The following is a 22716-nucleotide window of genomic DNA, read 5'->3' on the forward strand; positions in this document are numbered from 1 at the left end:
CTGTTTTATTCTTAAATTTGCATGTTGATTGAATACGTTCAACATGTTGACAGTTTCCTTTAATAACTTCTTAAACTGGGCCATCAGTTTAGAATTTTCCCCAGCTCCTGGGGCAGAAGCAAAGAAAATCAGGCTGACTGTCAACACAGCTACCGAGCTTTGTGTGCTGGGGTTCTGCCTTCTCTCCTGGGACCCTGCGGTCCTTCCTCCCAGCACCAACCATGCACTTCCTCTTCAAGATCTAGTCTCCTTGGGCGATGTTTTCTTTTTCTTCCTTTTAAATTTATTTATTTATTTTTGGCTGTGTTGGGTCTTTGTTACTTTGCGTGGGTTTTTTCTCTACTTGCGGAGAGCAGGGGCTACTCTTCGTTGTGGTGCGCGGGCTTCTCATTGCGGTGGCTTCTCTTGTTGCGGAGCACAGGCTCTAGGTGCGCGGGCTTCAGTAGTTGCGGCAGGAGGGCTCAGTAGTTGTGCCTCTTGGGCTCTAGAACGCAGGCTCAGTAGCTGTGGCGCACGGGCTTGGTTGCTCCGCGGCATGTGGGATCTTCCCGGACCAGGGCTCGAACCCATGTCCCCTGCATTGGCAGGCGGATTCTTAACCACTGTGCCACCAGAGAAGTCCAGGTGATGTTTTCTAACCAGGCATTTCCTCTTCCCTTCAGCTCTGTAAAATCAAATTTTCTATCTTCTCCTACAACTTTAAGCAGGCTGTTCCCTGCTTACTCTAGTTAATCTGATAAACTATTGTGAGGATCAAGTAGCATAAAGTGCTACACAAGAGCAAACCACTATCATTTAAGACATGTCAGTGGTTCAAGGTAGCGTTCCCAGAATACGTTTATCCTGTGGGACATTAATAGTTATTATGAGAAAAGAAAACTTCAACACATTAAGAGGTCAAATGATTTTGGGAGATGCAGAGTCAAAATTACACAGGCTCCAGATTTTCTTTTCTTTTCTTTTTTCTTTTAACTGCAGAAGTCACAGTATGTAGCCTTGTCCAAACTTACTTGACTGTGGAAACCTTCAGTCCCCAGAATTTTTTTTTTTTTAATTTTTAAATTTTATTTATTTTTTTATATAGCAGGTTCTTATTAGTCATCCATTTTATACACATCAGTGTATACATGTCAATCCCAATCTCCCAATTCATCACACCCCCAGAATATTTCTTAGTGTGGGTGTTAGTGTTCCACAGAAATCACCATCAGTGGGATACCTCTCACACTTGGTATATCTGTATTTGCTCAGGACCCTCTACCCCACCTTGAAGGGATGACTGTAAAAGTGGGAATTTTATGCACCCTGGCAGACCGATAAAGAAAACCACTTGGGGTGGGTAATTTCTTTCAGGATCCTCAAATTGCATTGCATAGGCCAAAAGTCTATAACTTTCTTCACCAAAGAAGTGACCAGATCTACAGCTAAATACTCTACCATTTCCTTTCTTTTGTTAACATTTTTTTCTAATGATTCTGTTTTTTCTTCAAGTATGGATAGCGTTTCGGAAACAAGCGCCTTCTGTTTCTGAATCTGTAAGAAGAAAAGTAAATATCCTCTAGGAAAAAAAAAGTATAGGCACTGACTGAAGACCTGAGGAGCACACAAGTAATAGCAAATTAAATTTTACTTATAGAAAGGAACATGTTATGGGCTTCCCTGGTGGTACAGTGGTTAAGAATCTGCCTGCCAGGACAGGAATAAAGATGCAGACATGGAGAATGGACTTGAGGACATGGGGAAGGGGAAGGGGAAGCTGGGACGACGTGAGAGAGTGGCATGGACTTATATATACTACCAAATGTAAAATAAATAGCTAGTGGGAAGCAGCCACATAGCACAGAGACATAGCTTGGTGCTTTGTGACAACCTAGAGGAGTGGGAAAGGGAGCGTGGGAGGGAGGGAGACACAAGAGGGAGGAGATATGGGGATATATGTATATGTATAGCTGATTCACTGTTATAAAGCAGAAACTAACACACCACTGTAAAGCAATTATACTCCAGTAAACATGTTAAAAGAAGAAGAAAAAAAGAATCCGCCTGCCAGTGCAGGGGACACTGGTTCAAGCCCTGGTCGGGGAAGATCCCACTTGCCGCGGAGCAACTAAACCCAAGCACCACAACTACTGAGCCTGTGCTCTAGAGCCCCGTGAGCCACAACTACTGAGACCGTGTGCCACAACTACTGAAGCCCACGCATCTACAGCCCGTGCTCTGCAACAAGAAGCCACGGCAATGAGAAGCCCGCGCACCGCAATGAGGAGTAGCCCCCGCTCACCACAGCTAGAGAAAGCCCACGTGCAGCCACGAAGACCCAATGCAGCCAAAAATAAAAATTAATTAATTAAAAAAACAAAAAAGAAAACACTGTTCAAAACCCACCTTCCCAGTGCTCTGATTCTACCATGTTCCTTTCTTTATTTTTAAAAATTTTTATTTATGGCTGCGTTGGGTCTTCGTTGCTGTGTGCGGGCTTTCTCTAGTTGCGGCGAGGGGGGCTGCTCTTCATTGAGGTGCGCGGGCTTCTCATTGCGGTGGCTTCTCTTGTTGCAGAGCACAGGCTCTAGGCACGCAGGCTTCAGTAGTTGTGGAGCATGGGCTCAGTAGTTGTGGCTCGCAGGCTCTAGAGCCCCGGCTCAGTAGTTGTGGCACACGGGCTTAGTTGCTCCGCGGCATGTGGGATCTTCCCGGACCAGGGCTCGAACCCGTGTCCCCTGCATTGGGGAAGTCATGAACAGTGTTTTGAAGAAAAAGGAAGGAGAGGGAATACTGAGGAAGTGAATAGCAGACATGGTCATGGAGATAGACCAGTATTGGTAGTAGTGGGAAGCAGAGTTGTTAGGCTGGAGCAAACATTTCTTTTTAAAGAAATGAGGGTTTATGGACAAGTGGAGTGTTAAAAACAATCCACAGAGTGACTTCAATTTGATATGAAAATTAAGGAAGATGTATGGTAGGTACCTGCTAAGGAGAAAGGTAGAGAGGTATCTCCACAGTCGTTGCCAACCAATGCTGACATGGAGCTGGGTGTCTCTCCTCAAGATTTTCTTTTTTTAATTTTTTATTGGAGTATAGTTGATTTACATTGTTGTGTTAGTTTCAGGTGTAAACAAAGTGAATCAGTTATACAAATACATATACCCACTATCTTTTTATTTTATTATTTATTTATTATTTATTTATTTTGTGGTACGCGGGCCTCTCACTGTTGTGGCCTCTCCTGTTGTGGGACGCGCAGGCTCAGCGGCCATGGGTCACGGGCCCAGCCGCTCCGCGGCATGTGGGATCTTCCTGGTCCGGGGCACGAACCCGTGTTGCCTGCATTGGCAGGCGGACTCTCAACCACTGCGCCACCAGGGAAGCCCCCCACTCTCTTTTTAGATTCTTTTCCCATATAGGCCATAACAGAGTATTGAGTAGAGTTCCCTGTGCTATACAGTAGGTTCTTATTATCTATTTTATATATAGTAGTGTGTATATGTCAGTTCCAATCTCCTAATGTATCCCTCCCTCAGGATATTTTCTTTCTGAAATTCTCTTCCCCCTTTTTTGTAATAATACTCTCCTAGCCTTCCCTCGTAACTTTCTAGGTGCTCTTCGGTCTTATTATTATTAATAAACAAGTAAAATAATTACTCATAATTATAGCTAATAGCTATATGGGTTACTATGTACTAAGAATTGTGACCTGCATTTTGTTATCTCATTTAATGCACCTAACTGTGTGAGGTAGATATTCTTATCACCCCTTAAAATGAGAAAACTAAAACCCAACAGTTAGTAAGTTGTCACAGAGATAGTAGATTGTGGAATTCAAACACATGCTCTTAATTACTAGGCATGGAGATTGTCACTAAAATTTTGGCATTATTCAGAGTTCTAGCCTTCATTCTTTTCTTCTCCAGGTCAAATCTTTGTGTTTACAATTTTCTAACCTTTCCTTACAGATTTGTATGCCTTATAGTGTTCTTATTCTTGCTGATTTTTTGATGTGCCTTTGAAACTAGCTGTGTTTCCAAACTGGAGACTCAACTAAGTGGACCAGGCAAAAATACACAGAAGTGATGCTAGTATGCTCACTGGATCCTATTAGGTGGTGCATGATTCTGATTTGTCCCATTACTGATGGCCCTTGATCGCTTGATTAAGATGGTGCTTGCCAGACTTCTCCACTGTAAAGTTACTTTAATTGTCTTTGTAATTAGTAAGAATTTGATGGGGAGATACTTTGAAACTTTGCAAATATTCCAGTCCTTTTCAAACTTTCAATTTGTGTTATTTACATCTGTATGGTTTCCTATGTTATTCAATGTGTTTAAATACATTATTATTTTTTATTTTGTCCCAGATTTGGGACACAAGTTGGCCTGTGCCCTTTTGACATGCCCCATTATTGTTTGCACATGCCCTTTTTTTCTGGCACCACTAGGGGCTCTAGTCTCATCCTGTACTTCTCTTCTCCAGTCCTGGAATCAGCCGTTTTCCCAAGAAGAAAAATGAAGAGAATGGTGTTTAGAAGGCAAGATCTGGGCTAGATATACTCATCATTTTGTTGTGCCCCAGACCCTCTCAGTGGAGAGAGTGTGCATGTACTTATACACCTATATTTATTTCTATAAATAGAAATAGATTGATACCTCCATTACCAGTTCACTACCGAAAGATTCATTCTAGTTTTCTTTCTATATTTGTAATCTCTTCCTCAACAGTGAGAAATTGGCTCCCATTTTCCTTAATATATTTACTTACTGGATCAATCCTCTTGTTCATAACCAATCTCCCATCACCACTGCTGCCTCCTCCTCTGCTTGACCACCTTCCTCACTCCACCCATGGTGATATCCCAGGGTCAGGCGGCCCTTCCAGCATTGAGAACACCCCCTACCAGGGCACGTCCCTGTGTGGATACCCTTCTCACCCCAACTCCAACATGATAGCTTTCACTGCCTGCACTTCCATGACAACACACATCCTCTACAGTGTACTTTTAAAAATACATGATCTCTTCTGCTTTTGATAAAGCCTCTGTGAGGTAGTTAAGGAATATATTATTATCTATAAGTTTTATTTGAGGAGATCTTCAAGGATCTAATTCAAGAGAAATGGAGTGACTTGCCCAAGGTCACACAGTTTCTACAAAGCAGGGTCTGAATGTAAGGCTCTTTTCACTACCTGAATCCAGGATGCCTCTAAACATATGCCAGAGTTACAGTAACTTTTCTTTTTTCACCAGTGGAAATATGTTTCGAACTCATTCCCTCTGTGGTCAACTCTGACTTCTAGGTGTTTCTTTTCCTGCAAAATATGTGACAAGCAATGGTGTGGTAGAAAAAGGACTGGTTGTAGAACCAAGACACTTAAAAACTTTAGCTCAAGCCCAGATCTGAGATTTTAGGCAAGTTAATTACTTTTCTCAATTATAAAAAGGCTAGACTAGGGACTTCCCTGGTGGCGCAGTGGTTAAGAATCCACCTGCCAATGCAGGAGACACGGGTTCGAGCCCTGGTCCGGGAAGATCCCACATGCCGCGGAGCAACTAAGCCTGTGCGCCACAACTACTGAGCCTGCAAGCCACAACTACTGAGCCCATGTGCCACAACTACCGAAGCCCGCACACCTAGAGCCCATGCTCCGCAACAAAGAAAAGTCACAGCAGTGAGAAGCCCGCCCACCGCAACAAAAGAGTAGCCCCTGCTCGCCGCAACTAGAGAAAGCCCTCGCACAGCAACGAAGACCCAACGCGGCCAAAAATAAATAAGTAAATTAAAAAAAAAAAAAAAGGCTAGACTAGAACAGTGGTTCTCTCCCTGGGGCTGAATGAGACGGGAGCTATAGGGATTTTACCAACGACAGAAATGCTTGCGAAATTTAGCTACAAATATCTGATTCCATAATTCCTATATATATGCATGTATATATATATATATATATATAATTTTATTGAAGTATAGTTGATTTACAATGTTCTGTGATTCCATAATTCTTAACATCCCTTCCAATTCGCGTAATTATAACAAGGCAATCTATTTTTATTCGATATGTGTTAGCTGTTTTTATTCTTATCAATCTCATCTTTCATTCAAATATATTTTATTAGTGGCCTAATTATGTGCCAAGTACCGTATTATCTGGTTTTTGTAGTAGTCCCTTTCCGAGGTGTCACTGTCATTTAGAATTTTATCCTTATCTTCCAAACTGGGAACTTGAAAATATTCGCATCTAAGTCGTGCTGTTTATAAACATGCCGGGTTCCTCTCTGGTCCTTCCTCCACCCACATTTCAAGGCTGGTCCCTCTCGGCTCACAGCCATTAAATGAATTCCTCTTGGAAACAACCTCCTTCACCCACCAGTGGTTCCATCAACACTAATTTCCTGGCCGGTCGGTGGGAATTCGGGTGGGACGTTTTGGAAGTTTGAATGACTCCCCAGCACACACCTGCCCCACAGCAGGGCATAACCTGCTCGCTGTGCTGTTAATCCTAGGCTCGGACCCACGGAGGTCGCGGGGCGGCTGCTAATTGATTTAAGATTCTCCCCCGGTCAAGAGGTGGCCCTGGCGGGGCTCTAATTTCCTCGGTTCGGAGAGCCAGAGCACAGACGCAGCGTGCGCCGCTTTTCACTGCGCATTAACTTCCCCGGCCTCTGCGTTCACTTAGAAACGCCGGAGCCGGCAGTTCGCACGCGCCCGCTGTCCTCCTCCCGGGGCCGCGCTCGCCGCGCCACCGCGCGTGTCCTCAGGGAGCCTCTGCCTCCCTCCGCCTCCCCCGCCCCGCGTGCCCTTCAGCCTGTCCCTCCGCCGGGCTGACGCGAGAGGAACGCGGCGCGCGCGCCGGCGGCAGAACGACGTGCGCGAGACGCACGGCCCCGCGCGGAGCGCCGGAAGGAGCCGGACCGGGACCAAGCGCGTCGTGCGCGCGCCGCCGTCCGCCGTCCGCGGCCCCCTCCCCGCCACCCAGCGCCCGGCTGTGGCCTCGCGCGCGCGCACTGAGGCACCGCCGCCGCCGCCGCCGCCGCCGCCGCCGCCGCGGCTGCTGCTCCGGCTGCTGCAGGAGGCGGCGCTGGCTGGCGGCTGCGCTCGCTCCAGTCGGCGAGCGGAGCAGCGAGCGAGCGTGTGTGTGTTTTTTAAAGATGGCCGGAGCGGCGGCGGCGGTGGCCGCGGGAGCAGCAGCTGGAGCCGCCGCGGCAGCCGTATCGGTAGCGGCTCCGGGCCGGGCCTCGGCGCCCCCACCGCCCCCGCCGGTGTACTGTGTGTGCCGGCAGCCGTACGACGTGAACCGCTTCATGATCGAGTGCGATATCTGCAAGGACTGGTTCCACGGCAGGTAAATAAGCCCCTTCTAGCCCCGCCGCCGCCGCCGCCGGCCACCGGCCAACCGCCGCCTTCGCCGCTCCGGCCGCCCGCGCCGCCCTCCGCCCGGCCGCCCCGCCGAGCGCCGAGGGGCCCCGGCGCCGATCCCCCGGCCCGGGCAGCGGGGCGCGCGGGGCCCCGGGCTCGCCGGGCGCCGGGCGGGCTACGGGGGCTGGTGGGATCGCCCGGCCGGGCGAAGAGTCGCCACAACAAACGGGAACAAAGGGGACCAGCCGAGAAGTTGGCAGGAGGAGACCGGGGCGAGGGGACGCGGCCGGGGTAGGCGCCGGCGGAGGCGGCGGGCGGAGCGCCGGCCCGGCCCGCCGCCCCTCGCCGCACCCGCAGCCCGCAGCCCGCAGCCCGCAGCCCGCCGCCGCCCCGCCCGCCCGGGGCTCCCGGCCCGGAGTCGCCGCCCGGCCGGCCGCCGTGCCCGGCCGGGCGCCGCGCCTTCCTTCCGGGCGGCGACCGGCTGGCCACGGCCCGGGGTCTCCAGAAATTGCCCTCCTTCCCCCCGCCTCCGTCAGCGGGTCGCGGTCGCGCCCCCTTCCCCGGTCTTTATCAAACTTCCTCGGCTGCGGGGCGCTGAGACGGGGGCGTCGGTAGCGCCAGCCCGGCGGGGCTCCGTGGAGTAAACAGAGCAACAGATGAGGCACTCTCGGGGACTTGAAAGATGCCAGTCGGAAGTTCGGGGCCGGGGGTCCCGGGCGGGGCGGCGGGGCGGCTCGGGTCGTGGCCTCCACCCGCCACCCCGGCGCAACCCGTCCCGGCGGGGGTGGAGCGGATGGAGTGGGCAGCGGGGCCCGAAGGGACAGCCTCTCGTCCCCAACCCCCCGCGTCGCCCCCGTGCCGCAGCCCAAACTTTACAAAGAGTGAAATTTCCCGTCGCCCGAGGGGCCGGCGACACCCGGGCGGCCCGGGGCCAGCGCCCGGGGGCCTGATGCGGGCCAACTTTCGCCGGACGGTGGGGATTTCGGGTCGGGTGGCGGGGGCGGCGAGTGTCGCCCTCTGCCTCGGCCGCCGCCTGTGTTTCGGGTTTGACGTTTGTGAGAGCTTGGGCCGCCTCCGCCGCCGAGCCGCCGACTCGTGTGTTTTGTAATCAAAGTGTGAGGCTAATAAAGGGCGGCGCCACAGCCTCTTGACTCCGGCGTGGGAGGGATTCGCAGGCATTTAAACAAAGAAACTAGTTGAGGTTGGGCTCCCAAAGTCCTTATTTGGGTCTTGTGGCAAAGCCTGCGGTCACTTTTAGGTGATGCAGGTTTCCCGAGCACCGTTTCGTGTCGTATCTGGGTGAGAGTACGCTCGCGGGTAAGAGCAGATATGGTGACTGTGATTGTAGGAAGTGTCCTTTGATTGACAGCAGGACATTTAAATACAGCCTCCGCTCCCCCCTCCCCAATTTTGCAGAAACGCTACACGACCAGGCCAGATGTCTTAGTCTCCCTCTACTGGACCTGGGAGAGAAAACCAGTTAAATTACAGCGTTCTTGTCAGTGTTCAGTGCTAGGTACAGTTGGTTTTATTTAATTTTCAACTACAGCTAGTTTTAATCAGTTTTCAGGTTGCACAGTTCTGACAGCACAACAACAGAGGGGGAAAAAAAAACACAACAAATTGTCACTGTAAAAGAAGGACAGCATCCTTATTTTGTATATCAGATAATCTTTCAATAGTCTGGTATATGCTGGGAATGTTATTGCAAATGTGCCGCTTTGTAATGAAGAATAAATTATCTAAAGTTCTTTTTTTATTACTTGAAACCGATGTTTTGCCTATATTTTGATTGTATGTAAAACTGAAATATGAAGATACCAAGTCTTGCCAATTCTATTTCTACATCCTTTTTTCCCATCATAGGCAACCAGAATAGAGATTATCCAAAAATCTAGGTTACATATAGAATAAAACCCAAATCCCTGGTGATTATGTAAATTCTTATTTTTTTCAAAGAACTATTTTAGCTGCATAAAAAATTTGTCCCATGGTACAATGTAGAGATTTGATAGGTTAATATATTTTTGACTACAATTTTATTTATCTTAATTTAAGTAACACTATAACCATGAAAAGCTGCAGGTAGTTTATGGAGAATTTTGTTAATACATTTAAATACAAATTCGTAAATAGGAGAAGTTGAAGGGAGAATAAAGAGGGTGTGTGTGAAGGAGGGAGAGCAGGGCCAAAACAAGTATGGTCTCCTTTGTCACATAGATTTGTGTGACTTTATATCTGTGGAAGTGACTTTGAAAAGTGCTTTTTGAACCCAGGGCTTTTTTGACCAGCAATCCTTGATAAGTTAATGTGATTCAGATGTCAAAAGTTAGAAGATTTCGTGATAATGTCCTGCCATGCTTATTAGCAAGTTTAATTCTTAATGAAACATTGGTAATTTGGGGTCCATATGTTTTTCCTGTAATCAATGTTTACTTTGTTTATTGTACCACAAAATGAATGCTTTGTTGAACACAGCAAAATGTTCCTTAGGTATTAATTATTAAACAACTGTCATTTGTTTATGTGAGAATTGGCCCCTAAAGTACCAAAGTACAGCTTTAACCCCCATGCTCAGCTTTCCTTTGGTTTCCAGGGATGGTCCATCTGCAGAAGAGAAAGAGAGGGTAGGAGGGTGGATACAGAGAATTGTCTTTCCTGTATAACTTCTTGGTACTTTTATTTTTTTCGAGTAGAAGAATTTTTTAAACTCAAGGAGTCAGTAGATTTTGGTATAAATTTGGGTTAACTCTGCCTGGAGTTTCTGACATCTGGAAATCCGAAAAGTTTTTGCCCTAATTTATCCTTAGTGGGAAGGAAGATCCTCCCTTGATGCTTTTTAGCCAGGCATGAGGGCAGATGGAACCAGCTTCCTCCAGGTTTGAGGCTTTTGAACTTTGACTGCATCCTTGGTGTTCAGGAATTCCAGTCCCTCAGTCTGCCTAAGCCTTTTTGGTAAGTGAGAGGGGAAAAGAACATGTGCCCAGGGTACAGCATATAATTGATACCCTAGGGGCAGCAAGCTAAGGAATTAACAGGATTTTCCTGGCAGGTTCCTTCCAACCTAGAGACGGAGTTTTTCCTCTCTGAGTCCTTGGTGGAAGTAAGACAATGGAGGTCTTTCTTGACAATGCCCTACCCCCTACTAATTTCTAGGATAGATGTCTTTCCATAGAGCTTTTATATCATCCTATGCAAAACGGCATCATTGCCCTAATTCAGTTGTATTATAATGTCTTTTGTCTCCCCATTATAATGTAAACACCTTTATTTATTAGTCTTGTTATTCATATATTCATTTTGATTGGCAAAAGTAACATATTGTAGAAAAATTGGGAGGTACAGAAGAGAATCAAGAATATGAAATTACCCATGTCTTCCAGTGATTACCAGTACTTTAACATTTAAGGTATACGTATGTCTTTTTAAAAATAAAACAAAACTAGGAATTTATTTTATGTATTCTACTGTTACCTAACGTTCATTAATGTATACTTTTTCCTATATCTTTTTTTTTTTTTTTTTTGCTGTACGTGGGCATCTTACTGTTGTGGCCTCTCCCGTTGCGGAGCACAGGCTCTGGACGCACAGGCTCCGGGCGCGCAGGCTTGCGGCCATGGCTTACGGACCCAGCCGCTCCGTGGCATGTGGGATCTTCCCGGACCGGGGCACGAACCCGTGTCCCCTGCAACGGCAGGCGGACTCTCAACCACTGCGCCACCAGGGAAGCCCTTTCCTATATCTTTAATGATCTTTGAGAAACATTTTCGGTGGCTGCATAGAGTTTCATTTCATGGAAGTACAATACATTTCAAAATCATTCTCCTCTTGTTAGTTTTTTACTTTGTTTACTAGTTTTTCTTCTATTTCCTAATGATGGATGGTTGATTGACATCCTTCTGAATAAACCATTGTTGAGCATCTCTGTTTCCTAGAATAAATCAAATGAGTTAACACATGTAAAACACTTAGAAGAAGATCTGGCCCATGTAAATACTCAATAAGAAATTTCCTTGAAGTAGAATTATTAGTCACAGGGCATAGATATTTTTAGGCTTCTTGTGCCTATTGCCAGAATGTCTTTCAGAAAGGTTATTTCAGTTTATACTCTCACCTACTGCCTACTTGCGTTTCCCTGGATTCTCACTAAGGTATTATTAACCATTATCTCCCTCCCCCCAGCCCTCCCCCAAAAAACCCAAACAAACAAAAATGTTGCCATTCTGCAGATACCAAAAGACAGATCCATGAACCCAGAAGCCCATTCATGGCAGCACTATTCATGTTATCCCCAAACTGGAGCAACTTAACTGTCATCAATAGTCGATTATATAAATTGTGGTATAATCATAAAATGGAATGCTACTTAGCCATAAAGAAGGAATGCACTACTGATGTATGCAACAACGTGGGTGAATCCCACGGATATAAGGTTGAACAAAAGAAGACCGACATGAAAGCATATACTGTTTGATTCTACTTATATGAAGTTCAAGTACAGGCATAATTGGGTAGAAGTCATACTAGTATTGATACTCACCACTCTGGGGCTGTTTACTGAGAGGAGGCTCAAGGGAGCTTCTGAGGTGCAGGAAATGTTCTATATCTTGGTCTTGGGTTGTTGTTACATGAGTGTATATAGATGGAAAAGTTCACTGAGCTGTATGGGCACTGAAGATTTTTTTAAAGCTTTATAACACTTCAAACATTAAAATAAAAAGTTTAAAAAATTAAAAATTTGCCACTTTAGTAGCTGACACATAGTATTTTGTAATTTTATTTCATTTCTTTTTCCGGACACAAGGGACTGCCTCTTGTGCTTTATCGAGTATGATGTTGGCTTTGGCCCAGTTTGCAGTATGCCTGGCGCTGTTCTTGGTGCTAGGAATATAACATTGAACAAAGCAAAGTCCTTGCTATCCTGTAACTTACATTCTGTGGAGGTGGGGATGGTGGGGAGGTAGGACAGATGAGTAAATATACATGACAAAAGAATGCTAAGTGCTGTGAAGAAAAACTGAGTTAGGAGAAGAGGGAGGACTGGGGGTGGTATAAGACTACTTTCATACGGTGTGATATGGAAGGCTGTGTGAAGGAGCCATTTGAACACTAGAAAATTTCGGATTTCACTCAGAGCAAATAGTCAAATATTTTGAGTGGAGGAATAAACGATCTGACTTAACCTTTAAAAGGTTCACTCTGGCTGCTACATGGAGAAAATACTGGAGGGGGAGGCAAAGGTGACAGGCAGGTGAGTAAGAAAGCTATTGTGATAATCCAGGTGAGGGATGATTTTAAACGTTTGAGTGGTTTTGGTAATTTACAAATGTCCTATATTAATTTTCATTCCTGAAGTTTGAATGAACGAAGAGCCTGGTTTATGGGGATGGAAGCATTTTACCTAGAATAGTGCTATTGGATAGGAGTTTCTCAGCTACTCACTCTTAGAGTCCCAGGAACTCAGGAACACTTGTTGAATGCTTTACCAAGTTCTAGGCACTGTTCTAACTGCATTAGCTGTATTAATTAACTCATCTAACTCTCACTGTAACCTTGCTGGGTAAGTGTTGTTGTCATCTCCATTTTACAGATGAGGAATCTGAGGGTTGAGAGGTCGGTAACTTTCCCAGGGCTGCAGAGCTAGAAGGTCGTAGAGCCAGACCTGATCTCTGTCTCTATCGTGGGGTGGGGGTGGGGGAGGGGTGTGATGCAGGTAAAACAGATGTGCCAGAGCTCCAGAGAAATGCATCTGTAAACATCTTCCTTTTTTTCCTTTATTAAAATTATTTTCTTTGGTGTAAATATGTTTAAAATGATCATAACTGCCTTGGGAACAGAGTATGAAATCAGTATTTGAAAAGTTTTATAATTAACTCTGTTTCATCCTTACTATAATGGATTTCTTATTGGAGCGTATTTTGATTTTTTTTAATGTTAAGGATGGGAATTATTTTTAAAATTTGTTTTATCTATGTTTCCGCTTAATGATCAAGTCTTTTAGTATTATAAACTTAATAGGTGAACATGTATCTCCCTGTAAGAGACAAAAAGTCCATTTATGGGCTTCCCTGGTGGCGCAGTGGTTGAGAGTCCGCCTGCCGATGCAGGGGACACGGGTTCGTGCCCCGGTCCGGGAAGATCCCACATGCCGCGGAGCGGCTGGGCCCATGAGCCATGGCTGCTGAGCCTGCGTGTCCGAAGCTTGTGCTCTGCAACGGGAGAGGCCACATCAGTGAGAGGCCCGCGTACCGCAAAAAAAAAAAAAAAAGGTCCATTTACTGAGTTTCTCAACATCTTTTTTTGATGTGACAGTTTAGAATATATGAGTATTTTCTTCATATGTTTCACTTATAATAGTATTCTACATATATACTCAGTTTTGCTATTTGAACTAAAATATGTTGTGAAATGGAGTCTTATCTCAGAATGCTTAGTGGCACTAACATACAGTTCTCTCATCAAGCTTTAAAAATTTTTAAACCATCAGTTTGGAGCAGATTTCTGCTTGGTATGCTGTCATATCCTGTGTTCTTAGGTATGAAATTGAGTTTACTGATCACCTAAAGGGGATGAATGCCTTTATATTTGATGATCTGACATCGTGGGGCTCAAGAATAAGAACAGAACAGGAGTAAGTAAAGGAATTTGATTATAAAGCAAGCTTTGGTTGGTTTGAGCAGTTGAAACCCCACAATAATTTGCACAGTTTTTGAGCAGTTGGTCAGTGCTGATGTTGAAGCTGCTACCAAGCATCTAATTCTTTTTAGAAGTTACATTTTATTAATGTAGTGATTACCTTCTTACTTTTCCATTAATATTATACTTTTTCCATTAATTATGGTGTGAATAAATGGTAACATGATTTTTTTTAAATTATTTATTTATTTATTTATTTTTGGCTGTGTTGGATCTTTGTTGCTGTGCGTGGGCTTTCTCCAGTTGCGGCGAGCCGGGCTACTCTTCGTTGCAGTGGCAGGCTTCTCTTTGTGGTGGCTTCTCTTGTTGCGGAGCACGGGCTCTAGGCAGGTGGGCTTCAGTAGTTGTGACTCGCGGGCTCTAGAGCGCAGGCTCAGTAGTTGTGGCGCACGGGCTTAGTTGCTCCATGGCATGTGGGATCTTCCCAGACCAGGGCTTGAACCCGTGTCTCCTGCATTGGCAGGCGGATTCTTAACCACTACACCACCAGGGAAGTCCGACATATGATTTTTGTATGTATTTGTGTGAGCCCTGGTTCCTTTTATTGGAGAATGGTTGTTAGAAACCAAGGTCTGGTACTCGGTAGGCTCATTGCTTCTAGATGTTCTCAGTGGACAGAGCTAGGAAATAGTCTAGTCACGCACATGCACACACACCTGTATTTGCATTTATGTCTATTTGTATTAAAACCATAAAACTTTATAGTGATACCTTTGATTCTAATCTAACACCACAGGGTTCATTTTAAACTTCCCCCTTTCCTTACTTATGACTTTGTTGACTAACAGAAATGCAGCTCTCATTATCTACAATATATTTGTTTGTTCAATCCTAGTGTATACATAAAGTACATAAAGTAGTTCTCAAATTGCTAACCCATACCCTTCTGAGAAACCCAGTTTGCTAAGTAGATTACAGTATTTGTGTGTAGGGTTTTTTTTGTTTTGTTTTTAGCCTTATAGTATCTAGGCAGAAAACCGTTTTCTAAAGTTAACTTACTTCTTTTCTTCTACTTTAGTGTGTTATTTATTTGTAATATAGTTCAGGTTTATTTGTTACTGTTTATGTTGCATTTTGGATTCCTCCTCTGTCCTGGTTGGTTTTAATTGTTGGTTTATATTTTGGGTATGTGGAACATTACTGTGGTTCTGAGAAGCCAGAAGTTACATGAAAAGGAATACTCAGAAGTGTCTTGCCCTCTTCGCTCCTCCTACCCGTCCCAGTCCCCCATCTCCCCGATCCCCACGAGTAATCACTCTCTTTAGTTTCTGGTTTATCCTTTCTGTGTGGAGTTTTTTGTTCGTTTTCCCATACATGTGCAGATCCTGTGTATTTTCTTATATCTACTTTTTTTACACTGTGTAGCATACGATAAATACTCTTCACTTTGCTTTTTTTTACTTAACGGTGTACACTGGAAATCACTCCATGTCAGTTCCTAGAGCTCTTCTTTATTCTTTTGAACAGCTGTATGGTACTCCTTTGTGTGCATGTACCCTGTTTTATTCATCCATTTTCTTGTGTATGGGCATTTAGGTTGTTTATCATATTTTATAGTTACAAACAATGCTGTAATGAATAACCTTGTGCATATGTATTTTCATATTAATGGAGGTATATCTTCAGGTTAGATTGCTAGAAGTGGGATTACTTGGTCAGAAGATTAAGTGCATTGTTTTGTCAGGATTACCAGATTTCCCTCCAGAATGGTTGGACTAGCTTTCATTCCCACCAGCAGTGTAGGAAAGTGCAGCTTTCTCCACATTTTTGTCATCAGGATGTGTTGTCATGTTTTTAACCTTTGCCAATCTGATAGGTGACAAATGGTATCCATGTTTTGATCTGCATATCTCTAATTACAAGTGAGTTTGAACAATTTTTCATGGGGCTGAGGGCCATTTTCCTTCCTTCTTTCTTTCTTTCTTTTCTTTTTCTTTTTTTATGTTTTTAGAATCATCTGTTTATATATTCTGAGAGCCCCTGCATGTGTTTGAGCAAGCATACATGGGATGGTTAATGGAAACTAGTTGAACGTTAAGATTCACTTACTGGCATGGACATATATACACTACCAAATGTAAAATAGCTAGCTAGTGGGAAGAAGCTGCATAGCACAGGGAGATCAGCTCAGTGCTTTGTGACCACCTAGAGGGGTGGGATAGGGAGGGTGTGAGGGAGATGCAAGAGGGAGGAGATATGGGAATATACATATATATATAGCTGATTCACTTTGCTATAAAGCAGAAACTAACACACCATTGTAAAGCAGTTATACTCCAATAAAGATGTTAAAAAAAAGAAGATTCACTTACTGGGTTGGTTTGTAATTCATCTGAATGTTGCTAGCGACCATGATGGTTTTGACTTTAATTTCAATTTTTGTGGATTTTTTGGAGAAACTTTCAAACATAAACAGAAATAAATAGGATAGTGTAATAGGCTTCTAGATAACCATCACTCCACCTTAGTGATTATCAATTCATTCATGACCAATCTTGTTTCATCTAACCCTGCCCCCATTTCCCTTGCACTTGGTGTTATTCTGAAGTGAACTGGTGACGTGTCATTATATCTGTGACTATTTCAGCATGTATATCTGTTAAGATAAGGCCTCTTTTAAGAAAAACTACAATACCTTTAAAACAACTAAAAATAATTGAAAATTGTGTAATATCATCAGTATTCAAATTTTCAGTTGTATCATAAATGTCATAATATTTTTTACTGTTTTGGTATAGTAAATGGTAAATACAGTAAATTTTGGTATTGTAGTTTGAATCAAGGTCCACATAAGGTCCACACATTATGATTAGTTGATGTGTCTATTAATCTGTAGCAGTGGTTCTCAACTGGATGGGATTTCGCCTCCCAGGGTACACTTGGCAATGTCTAGAGACATTTTTTATTTTGGCAGGGGGATGGGGTGGGGTTGTTCCTGGCATGTCATAGGTAGAGGGCAGGGATGCTGCTAAACATCCAGCACAGGGCAGCTCCTACAAGAGAGCATTATCTGATCCTAAATGTCCATAGTGCTGCTGTTGGAAAACCCTGATCTGTAGATTTTCCTCATGTTTCTCTTTTTTCCTTTGCAATTTATTTGTTGCAGAAAGTGGTTATTTATCCTCTGAAGTTTTCCACTTTCTGGATTTTGCTTATTACATCTTTGCAGTATCTTTCAACATGTTCCTCTCTTTCCTGTAAATTGGTAGTTGGAGCTAGACAAGCTTGATCAGATTCAGGTTTTTCCCGCCAAGAATATTTTGTAAGTGGGCGGTGTAGTCTTCTATCAGGAGGCATGAAATGTCTGGTTGTTTCTCTTTTTGTCATGTTTGCTGCCATTGATCAATGCCAGTATCCATTCATTCATTCATTAGCAGTTGCAAAATGCTATTTTAATTTTTAAATTTCTTCTTCATTTGTTAGCTGGAATACTTCTATAAAGAGAAAACTTTCCTTCATCTACTCCTTTGGTTACCATTTGTATAGGAGAGGTAGATTTAAACGCTTGATTTGGCTTCCCTGGTGGCACAGTGATTAAGAATCCGCTTGCCAATGCAGGGGACATGGGTTTGAGCCCTGGTCCGGGAAGATCTCACATGCCACGGAGCAACTAAACCGGTGTGCCACAACTACTGAGCCTGCGCTCTAGAGCCTGAAAGCCACAACTACTGAGCCTGCGTGCCACAACTGCTGAAGCCCGCGTGCCTGGAGCCCGTGCTCTGCAACAAGAGAAGCCACCGCAATGAGAAGCCCGCACACCACGGTGAAGAGAAAGGTCGCCACAACTAGAGAAAGCCTGTGTGCAGCAACGAAGACCCAACGCAGCCAAAAATAAAATAAATAAATTTAAAAAATAATGATAATAAGATGGGAGAATTCCCTAAAAACAAACAAAAAAGCTTGATTCTTTCCCTTCATCACTAGTTTTGAAATTCATTGGCTCATTAGCATCCTCTATTGAATATTAAAGGAAAAATTCAGTGTATAATATTTATTAGCTTTAAGCAATATGAAGTAAAATGATGAATTTTAAAAAAGGTCCATGTCTCCTGTGACCACATAACTAGTAATTAAAAAACAAAAAGAAACCCCTCAAAATCTGGTGAGAAATTCAAGCAATGTAGAAGGATAAAAAAGTGAAAAGTGAAAGTCTCTTGTCTCCTTCCTGCAGTCCTCTTTCCCCAGTGGTAAATACCATTAACAATTTTGAATTTCCATCCGTATATGAAGGGTTCATATGGTTCATACGGTATACGTGGTTTTGTACCTTGCTCTTTTTCATTTATTAAAATATTCTGGAGGTCTGGGAGAGCTTTTCACATCAGCATATACAGATATCTCATTCTTTTTAATGGCTGTGTAGAATTCCATTCTGTGGATTTACCATAATTTACCTGGTTCTCTGTTGAGGAATTCTTCATCTGGTTTCTCTTCTCTCTCTCTCTCTCTCCCTCTCTCTCTTTTTCTTGTATTTACTTAACAGTGCTGCAATGTATATATATATATATGTGTGTGTGTGTGTGTGTGTGTGTGTGTGTGTGTGTGTTTATCTTTATTCTTGATGAGCATTTACATATTCTTAAGGTAAGTTCCTACATTATACATTTTGAAATTGTTTTTAGCTGTAGTCCTATTTACAGTTTATTTTCTAAAGGCACTGTTGATCAAAGACAGGAAGCATAAGGAACGCTGGTACTGAAATATAAGTTTGATGAACTTAAACGTACCAACTATGCAAACGTAAGATACTTCTTTACCAGTATGTAAGTTGCATTCATCTGGTGATTCTAATACATCAAAAAATCATTGTTAGAGGAAATACATTGACATATCCAATTTGTATTTTATTATGGGGGGGGAATAAAACTCTTCCAGAATGCTTTGTGGAGAAGTGCTGAACTCTTCCTTTGTAAACTGGAAGTGTTTTACTTGAGCACAAAACACAGAAATTCAAGCATAATATTTACTTCTATTTATCAGTTAGTAATCATAACAGTCTGTTATCATGCAATAAATTATGAAACTGAAAAGGCTGGAGGAAGCTATACCATTGTAGGTAATTTGGTGTTTTTTTGTTTGTTTGTTTTTCGGTACGCGGGCCTCTCACTGTTGTGGGCTCTCCCGTTGCAGAGCACAGGCTCCGGATGCGCAGGCCCAGCGGCCATGCCTCACGGGCCCAGTCGCTCTGCGGCATGTGGGATCTTCCCAGACCGGGGCACGAACCCGTGTCCCCTGCATCGGCAGGCGGACTCTCAACCACTGCGCCACCAGGGAAGCCCCAATTTGGTGTTTTTTAATGCACAAAAGCTGTTGTCAGATGAGTGGTCCTATTTGACAAAGAAATTGGAGTGTAGTCCACTGTGGTCCTTTTGATTTATACAGTGTCCTATGGATACTTTAATATTAATAAATATAGAAAAGAAAAGAAAATGGTCCTGGAATCTGTCTGGAAGACATGGAGATATTCACACTGCCCAGGAACCCCACAGATTATTAAAACAAAACAAAACACATGAACAAAAGTCAGAACAATGAAGCAGTTTGGAAAGCATCCTGACTGAGCCATTAAGTGACGAAGTATGGGGCAAAAGGTACCCTCGAAGCAGAGGCTTTCTGGCCGGTTCCCACCAATGACTTCGGAAGCTTTCTGTGGTGACCGACCACAGGGGAGCATTCTCTCCCAGAGCCTGGGTTTGTGGGTTCCCGGGGCTTTCTTCTTCTCTGTCACCTCCTCCTACAGTGCCTCACCTGTCATGCATGCCACACTGTAGACATGTGATCAGTCTTTTTTGACTTTACTACTTTATGAAGGAACCTTGGGATACAAGCTGTCTGCAGATTAGAGAAATTCTAGTCTTTTTACTTAATTTAACTTTTCACAGGTCTGACTCATATTCCTCTCTTACATTCTTCCTATTTTAAGGCTGGCTTTCTGTGTGTCTGGTTCTTGAAGTCACTTTCCTTTTTTTGCTGGCCTGTCCTTATTTTCTGCATATCAGAGGATCAACATTTCCTTAGATGCCATGGTTACTGGGAGAGCAGAGTCCCTTCTATTCGAGTCAGGGACTTCTTTCCTCACGCCTGCTTTTCCAACCATCCAAATGCCAAGTAGTCAGCACTGGGCTCTGCTTGCCTTATTTTCCTATTCTTGCCTCTGCCTTTGTGGGAGGAGAGATCAGAATCCCTGATCTGAACTTGTTTTCTCATTTCTTGAACCCCTTGTTGAAAATGATTATCCTCTGAAAGCTCCAAAGATCTTTCACACACCTCTTTCCCTCAGAATCACCTCGTTGGGGCTGCCTGTCCCTTCAGGAGTGTTAAGGGAATCTACCCACTTACCTCCTGCCAGTTGCAGGATGGTTTGTTTTTAGTCTTATCCTGGCCCGAGGGCTGCTGCATGATTCATTCAACAGTTCCAGTGCTTTGAAAGGTTCTTTTGTTTCTTTGGCCAGGAGCGAGGAAGACTGTGGTACAAGCTTTCTTAGGACTTTAAGATCAAGTGATTTTAAGATATGCATGGCTTTTCTTCTTTCTTCACCACATCAGTGATTTTTGGTTTCATTACCACTGTCACATTTCAAGCTTTTATTGACCACCGTCATGGTTTGTGCCATATCTGTGTTGCACTTGTAATATTTATTTAATATTTTTCTTTAAAACAACTTTAAATGGATTTTGGTTTTTTAAATTTAATTTTGTCCTAAACAGTGGTCTCTGTTAAATCATGTTTGCCCTGCTCACTACATATTTTAATATTTGTGAGAAAAGATATATTTATTGAGATAAAGAGTATTCATCATCTAAAATGTTTATGTGTAAGATTGTCAGGAGGGCGATGGTGATTGATAAAAGGGTAATACAGAGACAGGGAAAGGATACAGGCTTCTTTAATGGAAGTAGAGAGTTGAAGATCTTAACCAAATGAGAATGGCTCTATAAAGCAGGAGGCCCAGCAGAATTTGTCCCATTGGCAGGACAAGCTTCCCCGGCCTCCAGTTCTCATAAAGGTGCCCTGTTGCCAATGATGATGCCATCTGGGAACTGGATCCCATCAGGTTCAACCATTCTCACGTTGTTGACGGTGCTGGGGTCCTCTGGGTTCCTCCCTATTTTAATGGTGACCTTGCCTGCCCAGCAGGTGTGAGTAACTGCTCACAACCTCAGCATATTCCTCAGTATTTATGGCAAGACTGGATGACTTGTGGATCAGCTTCTTCTCTTGTGTGCCATCTTTCTAACAGTCTTCAAGCCTTCTTGAAGTCTGCTCCTCCAGGTATGCATAACTCTACACTCTGGTAGACCTTGAACTAGATCAATAAAAAGTAACTAGAAGGTTTGTACACACCCACAGAAAGAAGGGATCCTTAAATGATGAAAAGTAGCATATCTATTTTGTCAAAATAGCATATAGTCTTCAAATAAATGACATTTTTTCTCCTTTAGACATTTTTTATTCTAGTCATTGTTTTTGAAGAGTCAGTGCTACACATCTTGCATTCAGTCATTTATATGTGAGCCAAAGTTTGCTTTAGTATGGAGAGATCTCTTTTCAGAATTAGGAAATTTCTAGAAATGTAATTTCAGGAAGAAAAGGAAACTGCTAAGTCATTGGAAATTATCCTTAGGTGTATTAGATCCCATCTCCTTTCCCCTATTCAAGGACATGACTTCGGCATTACCCCCTCTCTCACAATATCATTGTTTTTCTCGTTAGTGTGCAAATAATATATAACTTCATGTAAAAAAAAAGTCCTTGACCTTATATTCCTCCTTCAGCTGCAACCTCATTTCTTTTCTCCTCTTATAGCAAAATTCATCAGAAGAATTGTCCATATTTAATGCCTCCAGCTGTTTTTCTTCCCTCCTCTCTTTATCTGATTGAGGTCCCATTCTCTCTGAACCCAGTCCAATGGGGCTTTCATCTTTACTACTCCATTGGAAGAGTTCTTATCAAAGTTACCAATGAGTTTCACCTTAGGTGTCTTCTAGGAAATCCCTCTACTGATTTTCCTGCTGCTTCACTCTCCCCTCCTCCCCCTCATTGCTCACTGCACTTCCTTCTTATCTCCGTGATCTTTTGTCACTGGAGTACCGCAGGGTAGCGTTTATCTGGTCCCACCACTTGAGCTTTCATCTGTATGTGGATGATCCCTCAATTTTTATCTCCTTTGTAGACCTCTTCCCTCAGCTCTAGTCTTAAATATGTAGTTGCCAACTTAATATCTCTACTTGGATGAATAGTAGGCATCCTATCCTCTAGTGTATCTAAAGTCGGACTCCAGAGCTCCCTTCCTAATCAGCTCTACTCACCCCATCTCTCCATCTCAGTCAATGGCAACTCCTTCGGGCCAGAATCTTTGGAGTCACCCTTGCTTCTTCTCTCATAATCTGCATTACATTTTCAGCAAAATCCTTTATTAATAAGGGATTAATTAAAATCCTTTATTGGCTTACCTTCAGAATCTCACCGCTTCTCATCACTTTCACATCCCTTCCCTATAGAAACTGAGATTATTGCAGTAGCCCCCTAACTAATGCCCCTCCTTCTGCCAGCACAGAAAACAGAGTAGTGCTTTTAAAATGTCAGACCCTGTGACTCTTCTGCTTGAAACCCTCTAAAGAATCCCACTCAGAGCAGAAGCCTTCCTGTGGCCTGAAAGACCCTGCAGATGGTCCCCAC

General features: G+C 43.6%; 1 protein-coding gene across 1 annotated transcript in view; it reads left to right on the forward strand.

Moving 5' to 3' along the window:
* The first annotated feature begins 6998 nt into the window (after positions 1-6998).
* KDM7A (lysine demethylase 7A) overlaps positions 6999-22716 on the forward strand; it is a 78617-nt gene continuing 62899 nt past the window's right edge. The window contains exon 1 of the mRNA XM_032642864.1: positions 6999-7326. Coding sequence (XP_032498755.1) covers positions 7133-7326 — 194 coding nt within the window. The 5' untranslated portion in view covers positions 6999-7132. The remainder of the gene's footprint in view (positions 7327-22716) is intronic.

Source organism: Phocoena sinus, chromosome 9 (assembly GCF_008692025.1).
Source record: "Phocoena sinus isolate mPhoSin1 chromosome 9, mPhoSin1.pri, whole genome shotgun sequence".
In the NCBI taxonomy this organism is placed as follows: Eukaryota; Metazoa; Chordata; class Mammalia; order Artiodactyla; family Phocoenidae; genus Phocoena; species Phocoena sinus.